This window comes from Lampetra fluviatilis, chromosome 30 (assembly GCF_964198595.1).
Source record: "Lampetra fluviatilis chromosome 30, kcLamFluv1.1, whole genome shotgun sequence".
Classification (NCBI taxonomy): domain Eukaryota; kingdom Metazoa; phylum Chordata; class Hyperoartia; order Petromyzontiformes; family Petromyzontidae; genus Lampetra; species Lampetra fluviatilis.
The window spans coordinates 9305909-9328100 of NC_136304.1; the positions used below are offsets into that span (position 1 = coordinate 9305909).

General features: G+C 45.7%; 1 protein-coding gene across 2 annotated transcripts in view; it reads right to left on the minus strand.

Moving 5' to 3' along the window:
* Positions 1 to 12258, minus strand: part of TTLL5 (tubulin tyrosine ligase like 5) — a 90968-nt gene extending 78710 nt beyond the window's left edge. Inside the window, exons 1-7 of one of the 2 annotated variants that reach the window (XM_078870557.1) lie at positions 11892 to 12258; positions 11058 to 11176; positions 9399 to 9481; positions 8769 to 8875; positions 7133 to 7263; positions 5008 to 5090; positions 4445 to 4514 (exon numbers count right to left, since the gene is read on the minus strand). In XM_078870557.1, the coding sequence (XP_078726683.1) occupies positions 4445 to 4514; positions 5008 to 5090; positions 7133 to 7263; positions 8769 to 8875; positions 9399 to 9481; positions 11058 to 11176; positions 11892 to 11953 (655 nt within the window). In that variant the 5' untranslated portion in view covers positions 11954 to 12258. The remainder of the gene's footprint in view (positions 1 to 4444; positions 4515 to 5007; positions 5091 to 7132; positions 7264 to 8768; positions 8876 to 9398; positions 9482 to 11057; positions 11177 to 11891) is intronic. The other variant, XM_078870558.1, reaches the window with a different exon arrangement.
* Positions 12259 to 22192: the final 9934 nt, after the last annotated feature.

Genomic DNA, 22192 nt, shown 5'->3' on the forward strand with positions numbered 1-22192 from the left:
CACCTCTCCGTGTTGTAGTCCACCTGTCGAGCGTATTTACTTCCAAGACGTTCTCCCCATCGGTTTGTCTCTTTGCATGTGCCACCCTGCCCACTTTCGTGGTTTGCTGGGGTAAGGCCGCATGGTGGGATACTATAAGTGGACCTTGAAGGTCAAATGTCGACTATGTAACAGTTGAGGGATGCAGCAGGTGTGGTGACATCCATCGCAATGGCCGCGACGACCTATTGACCTTGACGAACAAAACAAATGCCACCCCTGTAGTTCTCATCATTGTATCCTAATCTTGCAACTGGAATTTAAAGCGGCTAGAATTGCTTTGCCCCCCCCCCCCCCCCATTACAATATCAATTGTATCTGAAATGACCAGGGGCAGGCGCAATCACCATTCCCCACAAATGGGAAATAAAAGACACGGCAAAAGTGCAACTGCGGTGCACGGCAAAGAACGGCGCAATCGTATCGTGAGCTCGCGTCCACTGCGAGCGCTTTCTTCCAAGGGCACCGGTGGGATGTACTCCTTGTCCTCCGAAGCCAGCAGCTGGATTCACAACTCAAGACGTCCACGTTAAAGTTACCACTCAATTCATATCCACGTGAAATAGAGACAGAGAGAGAAATAAGACCACTTTTTTTTCTATCTCCGTGACTTTACCGAAAGACCTAAAGAATAAGCATGAACACTTCAAGAAATATTATAAGCTTTTAGCTGATATCCTTTAAGGGTCTATCTTATACAGAAACTACACTATTAAGTTGCAAGTTGTTTTCTATTTTTCCATCGGTTCTTGGGCAGGTGGTTCGATGCCTGTATGGTTTGGATCAAGAATCGCTATTTACAGAATCATCGACACACCATCCCAGCCCCGAGTGACAGAGCCCTTGCCGCAAACGCCGGGATTCCCCACATCAAGGGAGACAAAAGACTTACTTTAGAGAGCAGCGCTCACTGAAGTGGTCAACTGGAGGTTGTGAAAACGCTTGCCAAGTGCCGACAGCAATAAAGCACACTCGCACGTGACCCAGTTTGTCTCACTCCATGCTGTGCTCAGTTACTGGCTTTATAAATCAATCACACACACACACACACGTGTGCAGGCTCATCCAAGCCAGACACATGCTTACTCACTACCAGTGACACCGCACCGGTCTTCTATTCAGTAGGCTTGTAACAATCTATCCCCCCCCAGAGATTTGATGAGCTGTCACACAATTCGGGGCTGCGAATTGTGTGACAGCTTCCACGACCTCGTCTCGTATTTACCGTCGGAGCTACGGCTATGGGAAGCAGAGGGTGCTGCAGCAGAGTCCACTGTTGTACTGATCGTCTACGCTCCCCGCGTTCCCCAACCTGCACTGACCGGCTTAGTGAAGCATGGCCACGACCCACACATCGTGGGGGAGCCCCTCTTCCAGCAGTAGACTGACAAAGGGATTCATATTGTTGGTTCTTTCGGTAAAGTAACGTAGAAGGGAAATAATAAAATAATACAAATTAAACAATTACATTCTCACGACGTTTCGATTGCAACACAAGCAATCATCAGGTGTTTTGCAGTCGAAACGTCGTGATAAATTAATTGTTATATTTTATTATTTTATTATTTCCCTTCTACGTGACTTTACCGAAAGAACCAAGAATATGAATCCCTGCAGTCACGAAAGCTTTAAATCTAAATTTGACAAAGGGCTGTCACCGTATACACGTTTCGCATCTCAGTTGTATTTCTTTCTCTTTATCTCGCCTCGTCTCGGCAACTTTGTCTTACCTTCCCGTATGCACATTGGAGAAGTTAAGATGGATCTGCCAGTTTTGATGTCAATTCCAGGTGACATAAGTCAGGAGGGTTAATTGAGATTATTGCCCTGTCTTCATTATTTCATGAGGAATTCCGGGTTTGTGCAGCTTAGATAGCCATCGAATTTGAAAAAAGTTATAATCCTGTAATTTTGTAGATAACATTAATAAAGAAAGTCTTGCACTCCTTATTTTGCTTGTTTACATCCGGTTTGAAAATGTTGATGTTCCACCAGCAGACCGTCCCAATTTAGAAACTCTACGGGTTCCCAGTCCACACGCATCCAGCCATGTAAACAACCCGCTCTGTCAACTCCGCATTTCTCGGAAGAGATTTACAGCTACGAGGCCTCAGCTCAGCCTCCCCTGCAAACTCCATCTCGGCAGCCAGATATCAATCCCTCTTTCGCATATGCAGTCTGTTCTCCTGTAACGCGTGTTTTCACAACGCACATTGGATATAACGAGATGAGGGTATTAGGGAACGCATTTTTTCACAACGCGGATGTGAATTTGACATAACGCGATTGAGCGAACAGAACTACGTTGCGCGAGTAGAAATAAGCGGTTGTATGGCCGCTTCAGCGTAGCATCACCACACAAGGTATTGGGATGCTGCTGGATGCTTCTTCGATGCTACCCACGTGCCTCTGTCTTTGTTCGACCTACGTACGCATCTTAACTGTTATCGCGGACTGTGCTTCACCCTATAGTATATATCATTTATTATAACGCAATTTTACATAACATGGTGTTCTTCAGAAATGCAACTACCACGTTATAGGAGAAGAGATTGTATTGGTATGAAACGCATAAGAGGTGCAGCCCTGTAACTGCTGGCTCACGTCACTGATGGCGGAAGGACCTCCGCCAGAATAATCTCTAGAGAGCCCCTCTAGAGGGTGTTTGGTCTACTCTTCCGCGTTAGCCAGATGCCTTGGAAGAGGTGGTAGTACCCACACTTTACCCCACCACACACGTAATGCCGACTGACCAACTGCGGTGATCCCATGCATAGTGCTGGATAGTCAGAGGCTGAAGAATTAATAAACTTGTCTTGATGTTTTAATTGCCATGGCGGGAGATTGAATCGAACCATCGACCTGGATCGCAAGTAAAGTGCACTAACCCATATACCGTGGCAACAGCCAATAACAGTACAATTGTCGAATAATAGAGAATGGATTCTATAGCCAAACAAATTATATATTCCAGGAATTGAGTGTCTCAGACAAAAGGGCAGGACGTTCCACACGTCACATTTTAAGAACCAAGGGTCTGCCATTTCTTCCATTGGACTTGTTGATTGATCATGGCTAATGAGTCAGAGTACTCTCTTTTAGAATGGTTCTGCATTGGGTTATAAGTTTAACATGTTTCCCACCGATTAATAATGAGCACCTGGAGCAAACCCACGTGCGCAACACTATCCCCATACAGATGGAAACAGATGGAGATTAGTTGACTTGCTGTACTGCCTTCTGGGGAGCCAGCGCATGGCACTTCCTAGACGCCTACGAGAAGGGAGCTTCACAACATGTGTGCGATCCACAGACACTCACCTCCAGTGCAGCATAGCCACCACTGCCCGGCTATGTCCGCCGCCTGGATGATGATGATGATGATAAAGGTATCTAATTTTTATTACTACGCTTGTTTACCCAGGAAAGCCTCAACGACTCTCGTGACTCTTTTCAAGAGGAGCCACAGTAATAACCAGGGCGGGTCAAACCACTGGATTGAACCGTGAACTTCTGGCACAAGCGGCGAACCCGTCACCCCTTACCCATGTCACCGCCCCCATTTCTAGATTCCCCATTCAACCTAAAGGTCACTTCACGAGCCTAGGAAACTCGTATTCTGTCTAAGAGAGCCAAAGGGTTTTTTTGTTCAATCGCAGTAACTTTCATCTTGGAATGGAATCAATGTATTCAGTACAAGGGGCACTTGCTGGGAATAAAGAACCATTCTAAACACCAGACACCGTGTCTACGGCTGCCCTCCTCAATGTTGGTACTTTCAATAGTTGAAAAAAACTTCCGCTAGACTACGTCGCTGACAAACACGGACGCTTCCAAACCACCGTGTCTGGCGGTGGCCACTGTGACATGTCTGCAATGAAACACAGAAGCCATGGCCGCGAGGCATCTGGTGTGAAGGGAGGGAGGCAGGGGTGTGTTTGCAGAGCACGACTGCTCCCTGGTGAGAGAAACTGCCCTTCCGAACACAGACCACAAAGCACCCTTCACGTGAAACCACTCGAAAAGAATAAATTCCGATCATTTCAGGGGCTGGCTGACTGGCTGGCGAGGGATCACGAGGTCATCGTGGCCAATGCCACTGATGCCACCACAACTCACCACTGCTTCCGTCCTTCTGCCGGATTTTGACCTCAAAAGCTCTGCTCTGAGATCTCATCACCACCATCGCCATCTGGCTTTATAGATCTTCTGCTTGGTCATTAGCTTGGTGCCAATATTATGCCTAACGGTAAATGGGCCTTGCCCCCCCCCCCACCCGAGACTCCTCTGTTATACGGCCAAAGCTCTGAAATGTACGAACGACAGTGGCGTTACTCCCACATCTGCCGTGCTTAAATGGGAAGCCCAAGTGCACAACGGGTCTCCTCCCTTGCCCAGAACTGACCGTCAATGAGCAGAGGGTTCCCCAGGTATCGCGACACGAGGATGTTCTCGTCCATCGTCACCTGGTTGGGCTGCAGGTAGACGGGCAGACGGAGAAGGCAACACGTCGGCATCATTATCGCCATCGTAAGCATCAGCGGACATCACCAATAGCGGTAATCGTTGCCGAGGTTTGAATTTGTGCTGTATGTGGGTAAGAAATCGAATATGAGACGTGCGTTTTTTGGGTTGCGTCCGCTTTTGCTTTTCTTTGCTTTTTTTAACAAAACGCGAGCTCGTTCCAGCCCGCCACACGGCTCACAAAACCGGGAATCAAAATTCGCCGAGAACTGTCCCGACACCGATGCAACTGAGCCGTATATGGGGGGGGGGGGAGGGGGGGTAAAATGTGGGGAGAGGGGTCCGCTGCTTCAACTAAATGAGGATGCCACGTCGGGGAGAAGATGAACATTTTAATTGGGGGGGGGAGGCGGATGACAGGGGAGAGGAAGTCTAACCATCGTAATGAGGAACATCTGGGGTGAGGAGGGGGTTGAATCTGCTTTTAAAACAACCACCACTTACGCTGTTGACGAGGTAGACTCCTCGTCCCCGTGATGACGCCACTGGTTTCACAATCCACGGCCCCCGGTCTTTAGAGTGGGCGGCTACACAAGTTGCAAATGGAAAGACAAGTCGGTACAATCAAATAGAGCAAGATTACTATGTCAACGTTATATTTATTTATCATTCTTTTTTTTATTCATCATTGATATGTGGTCTAGGCCATCCCATGATCTGGCCAAATTTGTGGAGTTATGCCACTCCTTCACATGACATAGCCAAGAAAATGTAATTACCACGCGGTATACAAGTGTTTAACGCGCTAATTATTATCCATAATAACGACACATTCATGTTTACGCGATCTAACCCAAAAAACCTTTATTATCGAAAAAAATTGGTCGCAAAATCCCACGTGTTAAAACTGCGCTAATTATTGTTTTATCAGCTGACCGTAAAGTTTGAAGCACAATTCTTACAACCAAATTTAGCGGCAATTAGATACTCGACATTTCGCTTCAGACCCAGGAAGTAAGAAAAAAAATCGGGGAAATGAGACGGACTTTATTTTGGCTACGTTGGGTGGTGGCGGGTCATAATGGCACAAATTTGGCCGGATTATCACGTGGCCTGACCAAAAATAACATATTATAAATCGTAATATTTGCTGGGAAAACCCACGTGTCAAATGCGATTTATATTGTTCGCACTATCCCGATTGGTGCCATGAGACAAAGCATTCATTCGAATCTGTCACAGTGCAAGTACAAACCTTCGCGTTTGAGATGATGAAGATGTCAGTGATGACTGCGATGGTGTCAATAATGATAATGGCGATGAGGATGGTGGAAAAGATGGATGACAATTTACACGATGACGATAATGGTGATAATTACACAGATGACTTGAATTCTGGCGATGATGGTGATGATGCTGGTGATGAAGATGACAATTAGAATGACATGGATGATCATGATCATTGAATATGAAAATTATTACAATTGTTAATCCAGGAAAACCTCACAGGGGTCCTTGCTGTGTATAATCCAATTGAGAAATTTGCAGGTAATTTTCTAATTTGAACCATGATGCAGATATTTTTTAAACTATAAACTAAACATTTTTTTTATTTTACCAGGTAAGGCCCACTGAGCTATGTAACTATTTTTCAGAAGCGACCTGGCCACAAATTACAACTCAACAAAGTGACTTATAACGTGGAAATTTATAGCAGCCAAATTCTCTAAACGCACGTTTCTAAATATGGAGGGGAAAACACAAAGGACGGACGTGGTGAAAAATCCACACAACCACGGGGAGAACATGCAAACTCCAAATATACAGGCATCAGGGTTGGGATTGAACCGACGACCTCCTGTATACCAAGCGAAGTGGTTAACATCTCGCTACCATGGTGCCCTCAATGGCCTCGTCTTGTGAATGACGTAACAGGATCTTTAACGTCCAATGTGAAGTTTAATACACCCACAAAGTTATTATCAGGGCAGCCGCTGGATTCTAAGCGCGAACCGCTGCAACGAGTGGTGAAGGGACGACCGCTAGGCCATCCATCCTCAACCCAAATAAACACTCTGATAACACTGGTCAACACACTTTTTCTGGCATAAGGTATTCCAACGGTTTTAAGGTAATTTTGGGGTGCTGATTCAAAATCTGGCATCAGTTTTTGTGATATCAAATATTGCATTTTCAATAAAAACTGCAGAAGAAAAATAATAAATAAATGTGGATATCTACATAAAATGACATTATAAACACACTATCCTAAAAATACAGCACCATATTTTAACACTAAAGCAGTCACTGACTCGCAACAGCTTGCAATCATAAGTGACAGAGTTAATTTCGGGTAAAATCAATTAAAATGGGGTATGCCGATAGCATAAAAATGATGTGATAGAGCAAATCTGAGATCAGATTTGGAATCAGCACCCTGAAATTAGTCTAAAACAGCTGCAAAAGTCCAGGCCAGAAAAAAAAAAATTTTGTTGACCAGTGTAATCCTAGAGATGACTGGCGATCATGAAAACGATGCAGCTGGAGATGATGACGATGATAATGACAACGCTGCAAATGATGACGATAACCATGCAAATAATGAGGGCGATCTGATCCGTGCTCTCACAACAGAAGTCCTGATACTCTGCTGGTAGCAGGAAGGTGGCGGGGATGATGTTGAAATGCTTATGTCCATGGCTCTGCTGCATGCGCTGCATGTTCTTGCACAAGCGGTCTTTACGAGTCAGCTCATACGACCTACACACACACACAACAGACAAAGATCCCCCCTTATGGCCTTAACAGACTGTTGGGGAAAAGTGCTGTTAGTGAGAACCTATGAAGGCTGGCACGGAACACGAGGAGGTGGGTGGTCAGCACCACACCCGACCGCCTTTGTGTCCCCAGTGACGATGTTTACACACCACATCAGGTACACATTTGAGGCTGAGTCGACTTAGAGATCGTCACTTGTGTTGGCTGTGATCGGGAATCGAAATCGGGTCGCCAGGTTCGTAGCACAGCACGCTAATCGCTGCGCGACCACTCCCCACCACTCACACACACATACACACACAAACATTCCTAGTTTACTATTATAGCCTGGAGGCCGCTGGTGCCCCCCAGCAAGGCCATGGCAAGTGGTCCACGTAACTGTTGTAGATACAATGATTTATCATAAAACACAATAATTTTTACTGCTTGGCGGTTGTAAAAAATATTTAAGGGTTGAAGGTGTTTCGCAGGTGCAGAAAGGTTGGGAAACTGCTGCTGTGGGTAAAGGTTATTTTAGCGAGCACCTATTAAGGTCAGCAAGGCATGCACGAGAGGATGGTGTGGCCAGTACCATAACCTTCGTCTCCCCAAAGTGCTGACGTTTACACAACAGGTACTAATTTCAAACTGAGTCGATCTAGGGAGGACCCAGGACTGGTTATGATATCTTGACGTAAAGCTTTCGTGACTGCAGCAATTCATATTCTTTGGGTCTTTCGGTAAAGTCACGTAGATAGGTTCAAAGAAAATAACAAACATAACAAAAAACTACAACGTTTCGATCGCAACACAAGCGTTCGTCATCAGGAAGGCTTGTGTTGCGATCGAAACGTCGTAGTTTTTTTTATTTTCTTTGAACCTATCTACGTGACTTTACCGAAAGACCCAAAGAATATGGTTATGATATCATTCGCCACTGATATTGGACCTTATATTGTTTGCCTTGTCCATATGCAATCACTTTATATACATACGAATGTCAGTCATAGTCATGAATCAAACACGGATTTCTGAATTTGGAGCAAAGTGCATTTAACCACTTATGCCACCAATCCCCATACATAGAACACACACACGCGCTCATTTCAGCAAAACACACACACGTAGCTGTATTCATGCAAGTCCCGTCTTGGACGAGTTAAGCCGCACCTCCGAATAGCACGGTTGGCCACGTATGGTGCAAAAGAAGTTCCTACATACATACAAGTCAACGCCTTTCCCTGGCAAATCAATGATTGAGGCACTGCTCATCTGTTTGGCAGCCCTGAGCCGGTGGTGAGAATTCCACAAATGTATGACTGGGAGCCAGTCTCTCCACTGGACGCCCACTGTCCACTCGTGATGACGTATTATCCGTGTCAACGATTCCAGGGGGGAGATCCCGATGGGCCGAACCGCAACCCTCAACTGGGACTTTCACTCCCAACCTCCCAACCGGCAGCCAAGTCCTTTCAAACCGTAGCAGACCACATGACAGTGCTGCCCACCTGGGGAAATGGTTGACCTTCTGGAAGTCGGTGAGCGAGCGTAACGAGAAGGGCTTGGGGTGAGTGCCCGTCCACATCAGGTTGAAGTCATTGCTGCTCGGATGAACCTGTGTATTCAGTGGGAATGAGGATGGTGGAATGGATCAATGACAATTTACATGGTGATCATGATGGTTGTGAAAATGATATAGGTGATTATCAAAATGGTAGTGATGCAGGGGAATGATCAAGACAATTACAATGAAGCTAATAATTATAATTATGATGGTGATGATCGTGACCGTGATCTTTAAATTTTATCATGATGATGATGCCGGAGATAATGATAACCATATTAAATATAATGCAGCCTTCTGATCCATGCTCTCACAAGAGAAGTCCTACTACTCAGCAGGCAGCAGAGATACGAACACTCACAAACTCGCTCACATGCTCGCACTCTCACACAAGTACTACCGCACACACACACACACTCACATTCTCGCATACTTGCTGTCATGCTTTGGCGCCCACTCATACTCGCTCACCCTCGCTCACCATCTAACTCGCACTCACGTGCACTTACAAGCACTCACACTTGTACACATGCACTCGTACGCAAGGACTTTCGCTGACATGCTGTCCGCACACCTCATGGAAGCCATGGGAGCCCAGGATGTTCCTCACAAGCCGACTTTCAGTCCGTACAAACTTGTAGGCCAAGTGGTAGCGTTCTGCACACACAACACCGTCATCACCACCAACAGCATCTCCATTATGTTGCTTTAAGATGTTCTCGGTTCATATTTTGTTTGTTGCGGTTGCACCCGACTCAAGAGCCGCATGGCTCACAGGGCTATACCATATGAATGAAACTTGAAATTAAATTAAACTAAATTCATTACCCTTGATTCACACTTATCAATATTAAAAACAATGTTTTTATTTTACCAGGTAAGGTCCACTAAGTTATACAACTATTTTTCAGAAGTGACTTCGCCATAAATGATAGCTCAACGAAGTGGCTTATCGCGTGGAAATATATAGCAGCCAAACACTCTAAATGTATGTTTCTAAAAGTGGAGGGAAAAACCAGAGCACCCGGAGAAAAATCCACGCAACCACGGAGAGAACATGCAAACTCCAAATATTCATGCTGCAGGGTTGGGATCGAAACCACGACCTCCTCCATACCGGGCAAGACTGTTAACATTTCATCACCGTGGCACCCCATCACCACACAATATCTCACAATGGCAAAGTGTCTTCCTTCTCAAAGCGGGCGTGATGGGTGGCCATCTCCATTTCTGACACTGAGCCAATGTTGAGGTGAGTGTGCAGGGTAGCGGCATGGATTATCTAGTGTGCAGGTGGTACAGCTTCGCCCGGGCCCACGGGACGGTGCGGGGGGGGGGCATGCGCGATGCTTGGAAGACAGCGGGACAAGTGTTCGTTGGGGTCCCTGACACTGCTGGCTGAAAGGCAACATTTGCATTTGCCCAGAGTGGCAGATTTTTGGAACTACTGGGGAGGGGCAGCAACGCCAAGTTGTGCAGTAGGGTGGCTGTTATTGGTGGGAATGTGCACGTGCAGGAAGTGTCACTAAATGTTTTGAGTGTGCATTAGCTGCACTGTAATAACTGCATTAGCTGTGCGGTAAGTGTGCTGTAAATGATTGGTAAGTGTGTATTAACTGTGCAGTAAGAACTGCATAAGTAAACGATTGGTAAGTGTGTATTAACTGTGCAGTAAGAACTGCATTAGCTGTGCAGTGTGCTTTAAATAATCAGAAACTGTGCATTAACTGTGGATTAAATCTTGACAAAGCTTTCGTGACTGCAGGAATTTATACTCATTGGGTCTTTCGGTAAAGTCACGTAGATAGAAAAATAATAAAACAATCACGACGTTTCGATCGCAACACAAGCAATCGTCCTTAGGTGAAACAATATATCTATTTTTTCACCTGAGAACGATTACATGACTTTACCAAAAGACCCAAAGAGTATGTTATTAAATGTGCATTAAATAGAGTAAATGTGCATTAAATTGTGTAAATGTGCTTTAGCTGTGCGGTAAGCATGCTATAAATGATCATCAGTAAGTGCACATTTTCTGTAGAGTAAGTAATGCATTAGCTATGCAGCAAGTGTGCTTTTAATTACCATAAAGTATGCATTAACTGTGCGATAGGCGTGCATTAAATAGAGTAGACGTGCATTTGCTGTGTGGTAAGCGTGCTGTAAACGATCAGTAAGTGTGCATTAGCTGGAGAGCAAGTACTGCATTAGCCGTGCTGTACGTGCTCACCTCCAATTGTCTTGAAGGCCGGCTCCGAGCCCACGATGGCGTCGGGATGGAACAGCAGCACGGGGGTCTTGTGGGCGCTGCCCACCCACTGCACCACCTGGCTGTGCTCCCTCTCCGACCTGCGGCACCACACGCAGACACGGCCACCGCTAGCAACAGCACTAGCAGCAGCAGCAGGAGCAGCAACAACAACAGCAGCAGCATCGGCAGCAGGAATTGCAAAATATGCACAATCACATAATAGATGATTGAGAAAAAGATGGACCGATGTAGTGGGGAATGCACTCGAATGGAAAGGAACGACCTAGAAATATCAGCAGCAGACGGGATATGATGATGAGGATGATGATTGCCAACTGTGAATAACCACTGCTGCTGCCTCTGCTGTATGTTCATGGACCCAGCGGTCTCTGCCAAGGAGCAGGATGTAGAGAAGACAACGTAATACATGGGCCGAGTTTCATTATGTGGAAATGAAGAAGATATATCCTTAGCAGGGGTCACTAAAATTCTTGCGAGGGTAAAAGAGGTGGGATTCAGATGCCTTGGGCACGTGTTGAGAAAAGACAAGACATTGCAACTACAAGGGCGATGGAGATGCCAGCGACGCAGGGCTGAAGGATTTGAGTGACAACCTTGGTCTACGTCACTTGAATAAATAAAAGTGATGGACTGAAGCCACACTTGCCAGAGAAACCGCATCTCCATCACTCATCAACTATTTAAAGTGGGCTAGAGCCCATCGAGCCTGAAAGCATCCTTATTATAGGGGAAGCCTCGGTCACAAAGCACTGCAGCGCAAGGTAAACAGTGGAAACAAAGGTCCTCCCGTACTCTGTGTCCTCGTCAGATGAGGTGAGACTGCTCTCCGAGCCACTGCTGGATGCGGACGGCATTGTCGTCACTCAACGGCGTCCTCCTCCTCCTCCTCCTCCAAAGAAAAAATAACGTCGGTTCCTTGTAGGAATTAACGTTGGGTGGTCGCTGTGGGATGGTGGTGCGATACGGCCACAGGGATGTGGCTGCAATGCAGTCACGCCAAGTCTTGCAGGTCTCCAGCACACGGTCTCTTCTTCTCACGGTGGAATGATCGAGGAGTCGTTGTTTGATTCAAGTGGTATTTTTGATATCCGAGTTAATGTTTCGGCTCGTATAATGATTAAGGTTACTGCATCTATGAAGTCAAACCCCACGGACTCATGAGCTCCACTGGGCACACAAAGGCACAGCCTTCACCAAAGTGTTCATGTGAACTATAAGAGGTAGTGCTGAACTGGCAAATCATCACTGTGCTTCGAGGACCATTCAAGTACACTGCACATAGTGCTAAATATAAAAATGTATTCACTGCTTCATAATGATACAACAGCCACTTAACACAAAGGCACTCCAATGACCTTAGCTAACTGCCCTGTGACTATAGTACTTACAGAATTCCACGTAATCCGAACATTCACAAGACCATGACGGTGGTGCTCAGTGCAAAACGCAATTACTTTTTAAATGTTTGAAAATATTAGCCCGGAAAAGCCTCACACTAAGTCTCAAATACTCTCTCTTCAGGAGGGTCCTGCTCAGAGGGTTCAACTAATCGTTTTCATATTAAACATACTTACCTATGTGCAAATGTGCAGTTTATACTGCATTTGACTACCCACGTGTGTTTCATGAAAAACGTGTCCTGCAAATTCGCTCACTGATGTACGCAAGGTGTTACTATCGCTATGCAGGTTGTTAAATTAAACTTCCCTTTTCTGGAGTTGCAGAGTTGCTGAGCCCCGCTCTAGGATTACAGCGTTGTAATCTTCGCGCGTCTCCAGGCTGGGTGAGCTGGGGTGACACGGTGGGTGGGGATCGTGCGGGGAGGAGGTCAAGAGGGAAGACGTAAAAACCATCAGTAAACATTTGTACTCTCAAAGCAATATCACAACCAATATTGCTGATGCTGCCACACCTCTCCATCGCTTCCTGCCTTCTGCTAAAGCCAGCAACGGTGACAAAGTTAAGACCTGACCTCTAATTGTCACCTATAGTTATGTAATGACATATTGAGTCTTTGATTTTTAAAAATATATTCTTAGGTTCACAATATGTGCATTGAATTGTGCATCTAAGAGTTAATATATTCAACTCTTACAAATTGTATGTGGCTGGTTCATACGACTCCTGTAGCTATAAGGGATTGTACACGAGAGCCAATAAACTCAAGCATGGAATCGTGACAATTCATCAAATGGTGGAAGGGGCGGTAAGATTATAAATTGTTAATAAAGGTCACTGCCTTCATTGCCGACCTCTGGGTGCCACTCCAATGCCTGTATTAGAAAGCTGGCCTCCTTCAGTCTGCACATGCGACTGGCTGGCTCATGGAGCTTATGTGTCATGTGGGAAACTCCACCAGCAATACTCAGATCCTGGGTTTCATTCTGGGCTCCATCCACCTTTGATTAAACCAGATTCTCAGGTAAAATGAGATGGTCTAAAACAATATGGGATTCGGCAGACTAATAATGGATTGTCTGCCAAAGTAAGGAAACCCCACTACATAGATATCCACTGTGGAGGAGTGATGAAATCAGTTTATGTGGCAGTGATATAGCAGTTATTTCCGACTCTCTTGAGTTGCATTACCTTGTTGCAATCATTGAAGATTTGGTCCAACAAGGACTGAATGCTGATGTACCAACCCTGGTGAGACACTGCCTCACCAACACTTACTTCACCTGGAATGGCACATTCTACAAACAAGATGAAGGTACCCCAATGGGTTCTCCCTTATCGCCAGTGGTAGCCAATGCTTTCATGGAAAAAATTGAGACAGATGCCATCCAGGCATCCACCCTACGTCCTTCCTTGTGGAAGAGATACGTAGATGGTCACGTTCATCATCTGGCCACATGGCCCACTAGCTCTGAACAAATTCTTCAACCATCAAATTCACCATGGAAGTATAAAAAGATGGCAAGTTACCATTCTTGGATGTTTTAGTCGAAAAGAAACCAGATGGCTCAATGGGATACTCAGTCTACAGGAAAGCCACCCACACCTGACTCCCACCATCATCCAGAATTCCCTCAGCACCACCTAGCCAGTGAACTGGAGCACGTACACTAAGCCCTCAAGATGAATGGATATTCGGACCGTACAATCCGCAAAGCTGTCACCCCAACCGTGGGGAAAAAAACATCTGAGGACCGAATCAAAACCATCACCTTGCCATACATAGCAGGGGTCACCAAAAATATTTCCCAAATCATGAAAAAACACAAGATCCAGGTTAGATTCAACACAGTACATACAATTTGTGATCTGATCCCATCTGTGAAGGATGTGATCCCTGACATGCAATATCCTGGTGTCTACAAACTAAGTTGTGTCTGTGGCAAAAGTTACATTGGGGAAACTAAGCGACGTGTCTCAGACCGTGTTCGTGAACACAAGGCGGATCTGAAACACGGCAGGACCAATACCTCAGCCGTGGCTGATCATTGTTTTAAAGCTGTGGGCTCACACGATATTGATTTTTCCAAGACGAAGGTACTCTGCAAACCCAATGGCTATCATCAAAGATTTGTTCATGAAGCCACCCAGATATATAAACAGACACAACTTCAACCGAGAAGATGGGTACAAATTGAGCAATCATTGGAAGGACGTGATTAACCAGGTAAAGTCTTAACTTGCAATGATGTTTACATCCGTTCTACTGATGTTAACTGAACCTCTGAGTTTCATTACTAGGTTGGATGTCTTTGTATTGACAGGCTGGGTATCCACTGCCCCAGCCTCTGTGGTTAGACCATCTCTAGCTTCACCCACCTACCTTGATGCACCCATCTCAGGCCTATATAAGACCTTGTCTCAGCAGCTTTATCTCTCTCTCTCACCTGAAAACAATTGCTTGTGTTGCGATCGAAACGTCGTGATCTATTATTTTTTATTTACGTGGCTTGACCGAAAGACCCAAGAGTATGAATTCCTGCAGTCACGAAAGCTTTAAAAATCAAGATCGTTAAATGTCTTTAAATTAACAAGCTAAATCTCTCACGAACATAGCCGCTCGATGTGGCGGTGGCTCTCGTTGTTTAATCGGCTGAATGTCTCACTGGCACGGCCACCGTTGTGGTGGTTCTCTTGCGTTGACATGCTGGTCTCTCTCGCAGTGCACCGGTCAACGCCGCAGCTTTTTGTTGCCCACGAGGTGGCGTTGTGCCCGGTTCTCTGACACTGACATGCCAATCTGCTCATTAACACAGCCGCTGCTGCGGGAGCTGTCTCACATTGACATGCTAATAATCTCCAATCTCTAGGTTTTATATCAGGCCCTCCCCTATGCTCTTTGGTTCTTTCGGTAAAGTCACGTAGGTAGAAAAAACAATAGATCACGACGTTTCGATCGCAACACAAGCAGCCGTCATCAGATGTGAAACAAACACAGCAGGAGGACTGCTAATTACAACTAGCATAATCAGGCAACAGCCTAATCAGTTGTAATTACTGCCAAAACGTCGTACTCAGATTGTAAATGTTGTGGATTTACTCTCCAACACACCGGTGTGCTGTACTAGTGATGAATTGGCACGTTCTGTTTACGTGACAACCCTTACTGATTGGCTGTGTCGGGTGGTGGCGGGTTTAACGACACATCGATATTTACGTGATCTAACCCCCCAAAAAGCTGTATTATGGATACTATGGGTGAGTGCTAAAACCGCTTGATATATTGCACAGTGTGGCTTGAAGCATGCAAAGGCACGCATTTATTGAAGCCATGGTAAACACAGATACAGCCTCATTGTTATACTACTGTAGTGACATAGAACGGTCACTGCTGTGTTGGCCCGTACGAGGGCTGGGGGCCCCAAGGGGGTGCCTGGGGGTTCACGTGCTGGAGGGATCCGGACCTTCCCAGAGGTGGGGGAAGTGAGGCGTGTCCTGGGAAGGGAGGCGTGGCCTGGAGAGAGCCAGCCACGCCGGGGCGGAGCCAGCCACGCAAAAGCAGATGTAAGCGTGGTGTGAACGCAGAGCGAGGCTGTTGTACTGTACTCCGAAGTGAAGACATCATCGGTCGTCAAGACCCGAGTCGTCCTGGGCCAGGCAGGCCGTTGCCTGCCTGGTCCAGTCTGTGTCGCGTTCCAGAGTGTTAGTGAGTTGAGGAAGGTGGTCACCACCTCATGTACAGTGTTATATTACTTACCGTTAATAAATAGTGTTGCCTCCAAGCTGCGTGTGTGTGCACCTAATTCGAACCCATTACACTACTACTGGGTCAGGCCATCCTCACACGAGTCATAGCGGTTATTTGACCATACTTCACCACGCTGGTAACTGCGTATTGAAGGTGGGGAAGCTTAGACATGCCAGCTTAGGAGTGCAGTACAACCTTTTGCTGCACTGCCCTCTGCTGCCCACAGCGTAGTTGTGGGCAGCAGAGGACATGTGAAAACGTGAGTGCATGGTGGGATTGTACATAAGACGATTATCTGAACGGGTCATGGGCCTCCCCTCGGTCAACACAGCCTCAATTGAGTACCTAGTGCGATGTAACTAGGGAGACAAAGGCGACTGGGCTTGGTGGTGGCCATCTCGTGTGCCGGGGTCTGTGTGCATGGTGGTCACCCATCTAACCACTATCCAGGCTCATGCCTGTTTAGCTTCTGGATAGACCCTGATACCACATTGAGGAAACCCTGAATAATTAGGACACATCACCGATTAAAACTTACTAAAGTAAAAAAAAACACATTCCTGCGGAGGGAGCTGGTAGGATCGTTGGGTTGCTCGGTCAATGGCCAGGATCAACGGCGGCGTGGTGTATTCCGCAAATATGCCCGACTGTGAGGGCGGGCACCAGCCGGCGTGAGTAGGTTAAACGTTGAGTTTTATAAGGGCACCACGGGGTGACCAGTCCCTCCCCACCCAGCCCCACCCCTCCCACCCCCCACCCAGCCCCTCCCCACCCAGCCCCTCCCTCCCGACCCAGCCCCTCCCTCCCCACCCAGCCCCTCCCTGCACGACGGACACAATAATCCCCTGTGGGCTGGTGTAACCAGGAGGTTCCTACCAGTATAAGTCACGACTACGTAAACGTGCCAATTGTCATTTTAGCGATTCAAAAACTCAATAATAAAGCATCGCATACGAATTATAACGAGCACACATTGCAGGATAATGTAGAAGAAGCCTTTACCAATCCACTGCTCGATGAAAACCTCGCCACGCTGTCCAGTGCGCCGATCGTTGAATCGGGGTGATATCCAGGGCAAGTTCGGGTATCACTCGCTACCCATGTTAGCCATGGCCCGGAGTCAAACTCGCAAGTGCGCTAACCACTGCGCCACCGCTCCATCCCAGCAAGCTGCGGGCGCGCGCACGTGCACGGGGAGCGGTGGCGCAGCGGTTAGCGCGCTGCGAACCCGGCGACCACGGTTCGATTCCCGCTCGTGGCGAGCAACCAGTGACGATTATCTGAACCGGTCCTGCCCCCCCACCCTAGGTCGACTCAGCCTCAAATGAGTACCTGGTGCGATATCAGCATCGCCGCTCGGGAGACAAAGGCGGTCGGGCCTGGTGCTGGCCACCCACCCCCCCCCCCTTTGTGTGCCCTGCCGGCCTTCACAGGTGCTCGCTAACAGCACTTGCCCCTACAGTCTGTGAAGGCTACACGGGGGATCTTTGTCTTTGGGCTCCATGAGTTTTGCACTTAACGCACAACCCAAGGCGCTTCATTGTTTGATGTTTATCAAGTTGGCACGTACAGTGTCTCTCTCTGGTGTCAATTACACACCAGGGGTGCACACTCGCAACAACAGCGGCCACGAAACGAACTTAACAACAAACGGCGCGCCGAAGAGAGCGGTCCATCATTCACACGGCTCTACTACCTAACGCGCCTCGACATAACTTAACTTGTGAAAGCAGAGAAAACATTAATAGTAATCCATAGTAATAATTACCTTCGTGTTGTTGGTTTGTTTGGAGCGGAGTCCCCACGGGGGCCTGCGCGTTTAGTGATAGCGCCCCCCAAAAAACGCCGTAGCCTGGCGACCAGCGGCGTCTTGCACCGCGGAAATCGAAAAAAGCCACCGCGCGCTTATGCGCACTACCAAAATGTAACCTCCGATACCTATCCACGCTGGTAAATGCAAACTAGGCTTTTGCCTATGCCTACTGCGAAAACGAACGGCACTCGCTTGTCAGTATTAGCTAATGTAACCTCCGATACCTATCCACGCTGGTAAATGCAAACTAGGCTTTTGCCTATGCCTACTGCGAAAACGAACGGCACTCGCTTGTCAGTATTAGCTAATGTAACCTCCGATACCTATCCACGCTGGTAAATGCAAACTAGGCTTTTGCCTATGCGTACTACGAAAACGAACGGCACGCGCTTGTCAGTATTAGCTAATGCGAACTAGCGCGCATCTGCGTTACGTTATACAATTCGTATGCCAAAGCGTTGTATGGCTTACAATGTCGTCGACAATGTTATATAGGAAATGTAAATCTGTCAATCCAGACTATGGAATATAATGGTTATGCTTATGTAACCTAGGATTACTAATTGCGTTGCTTACCCTAATGGGAATTGCACTTTTGGTCTCTAAACCAATTTGCCCGCCATGGTAACGTTTCTTAATTAGTTTCTTAATTACGTAATGTGGTTAATTCTCACGGCTCATGGAGCCATCAATGTGACCGCTGACAACTTAAAAACAAATACCGTCTTGGACTCACATTTTGAAGTTAACTTTTAAAATCACAATTAGCATAAATTCCAATATATTACTAATAGTAGTGGTGCATTGCTAATGGTTGACGTAAATAGAATATGCTCTCTGGTTCTTTCGGTAAAGTCACGTAGACAGAAGAAAAAAAAATAAAAGAACTCGACGTTTCGTTCGCAACACAAGCGTCCGTCATCAGGTGAGGAAGAATGCTGATCAGCTGCTGTGGCTTTATATAGGCGCGGGAGGGGGAGGTGCAAGAGTTCACGGGGGGAGGGATGGGTGGGGGTTGGAGAAATTAGCATGTCAATGAGCTTGAATTAGTAATTCTAGATTTGAAGCTTTCGTGACTGCAAGGATTCATACTCGTAGGTTTTTTCGGTAAAGTCACGTAGGAAAATAAATAAATAAATTATTCCTTTTATTATAAAATTCATAGAAATATAAATAAAATAATTATTTTATTTCTATTTTTATTATTTCTTTTTCTTTTTACCTACGTGACTTTACCGAACAAACCTAAGAGCTTGAATTAGTCAACGAAAACAGCACTGGTGGAAGAGTGAGAATCACAATCCATTGTTGCACTCTACTTCTATGGTCCCTGCCTTCTTAAACACGCACTGCTCAAAAAACCTCCTCCACTTCCATGGCATGCAGAGGCCCTCATCCAGCAGTGGATTGACAACATGACTGTGCGTGGAGTTCTTTAATTCAATGCCCCTTAATTAGCCACATAAGAACCCATTGATATTTGACAAATGCAAATTTAAAATGTAGCCCGAATATATATTTTTTTACTTAAATGAATCTCGGCTAAGATGAAAATGAGGCGGGTGCTTTATTCGAGGGCCTGGGCCAAAGGTGGAAATTCCACATTCCCAAGGCAATTTCTCCATTTGGCAACTATAGTTGACTTACAAAAGTGGTATCGATTTTATTCAACCTTCTGATAAGAGAATGTCTCCTTCATGTACCATGTCTATTCACATAACCCACAAATATATTACACAACCCATCGGCCCCATTGCATTCTGGTAGTGCGTAATTTCAGCGGCATTGATCCAATGCAGGACAAGCAAACTTCGGATCAGTTTCAACGTAACATTGTTATTTTAGTTTAGAAATGGTTCCTCGCTCAAAATAAAATACCATAACACTAAATCATTAAAGCTGTTGTGGAGAATATAACACGTTAGATAAGCAGACAATATGCCCCCTCCATATATGTATACTGTATTAGCACTTACATCAGCTACTTACAAATATTCATTTCATGTAGGGTGGGCTATATCATGCCTCCAAAGTTAAAATCCTTACCTAGGTCAGGTCATTCTCATTACAATTATCATCATCACCAACAATCACCAACATTCTTAATTTTGGAGCTTTCGTGACTGCAGGAATTATTCTTTGGTTCTTTCGGTTACGGCACGTCTAAAGATAAAATAATAAATTAAAATAATAGCGACGTTTCGATTGCAACACAAGCAATCATCATCAGGCATAAAAGAAATAGCAACAAAAATCTAACTAGAAAACTATAGACAGACATACAAGCAGACAGACATCACAAGGACACACAGAGAGAGGACACATATCGGCACAGAGAGAGGGGTCGTTTCTGTGACGGTCCCTTAAATATAGAGAGGGGGAGCGGGGACGGAGAGAGTGAGGGGGGCAGAGAAAATTAGCATATCAATGAGTGGACGGCAACGTGTTGCTGCTGCGCAAGTAAGATGACGACGTGGCACGGCACGCAAGCTTGAAAATTAGGAAGGCACACTAAAATTAATTAACCTCGCAAAATATCGAAATGTGATGTAATGCAACACAGAGATTCGGTCAACACACAATTAACGCATAGCCTGGTTGATTACGTATTTCAAAGATTGCTAAGTTAGAATTTAAGTGTGAAAATTTCAAAAAGAGGACACAGGCAGAGAGAACAAATAGCCAGAGAGAGAAAAAAGATAAGCTTAAAACTTCCCCGTAGAAGTGGTTGACCGAAATTCTGTGTTGCATTACATCACATTTCGATATTTTGCGAGGTTAATTAATTTTAGTGTGCCTTCCTCCTAATTTTCAAGCTTGCGTGCCGTGCCACGTCGTCATCTTACTTAGCAGCAGCAACACGTTGCCGTCCACTCATTGATATGCTAATTTTCTCTGCCCCCCTCACTCTCTACGTCCCCGCTCCCCCTCTCTATATTTAAGGGACCGTCACAGAAACGACCCCTCTCTCTGTGCCGATATGTGTCCTCTCTCTCTGTGTCCTTGTGATGTCTGTCTGCTTGTATGTCTGTCTATAGTTTTCTAGTTAGATTTTTGTTGCTATTTCTTTTCTTTTATGCCTGATGATGATTGCTTGTGTTGCAATCGAAACGTCGCTATTATTTTAATTTATTATTTTATCTTTAGACGTGACTTAACCGAAAGAACCAAACAATAATCACCAACATCCCAATCGGGTAACTAACATTAAAACCAGCTGGCTGCATTGCAAAGTGTACAGAAATATTGGTATCTGACAGAGAAACGTGGGTTTTCATCACTATTGAGTGTGAAGGAAATGCAACTGCACCGGGGGCCCATCGAACAGAAGGATCCAGGCGCCAGGCTACGAAGAGAAAATTGGACAGGAGGGTTCCATCTCATTATTTGCGCCTGGGCTCGTTTGCCAACCATACTACATAGCTGCTCGGGGCATCGACAGAAATATCAAGGCTCCATGTTAGTGTGGAGACAATGCTTTCATAGCATTTAGAATCTAAGTCAAAGACGAGGTGACACCAAGGTTAACAAAACTGCTTGTGTTGGGCCCTTAACAATCTCAAAAGATGTGTGCATTCAACAATCCTCTTGGCCTCCCAACCTTAAGCTCAATACAAGGGCATACGCATTACCTCCCAAATCCATTAATCCCCCTTACTATAAAGGATAAAAGCAGATTACAACCTCCAACATTCAAGAACTCGGCAAAAATTTTACGTAAAAATATTACCCGGGGCAGACTTGCTAATGTAAAGACAATGGCTAGGGCACTCAAGTACAAAATCAGCAAGTTTCGAGTTCCAATCTTAATGCCCATCATCAGCAACTATCTTCTGTTTGTGAAGGCATCTCTTTTCTCGACTCTTCTGATTTTTTTGTTTTACATCTAAAATGTCAGCATAGCTGTTCCAACTTCATAACAAGATTTTGATCTCTATGAGAAAAAACCAAGAGCCTGGATTTTGCTTCTATTCCCACTGAATTACCTTTTCATAATTTATGTAATCCAGGAATAATGGTATCGATACTTATATTTTCTATCCTCAAAATATTTTTTGTGCTGAACTTCTTCGTTTGGTTAGGTAGACATTGGCAACACACGGCTCAAACGCATCAGTCTTAAAGGTATTTATT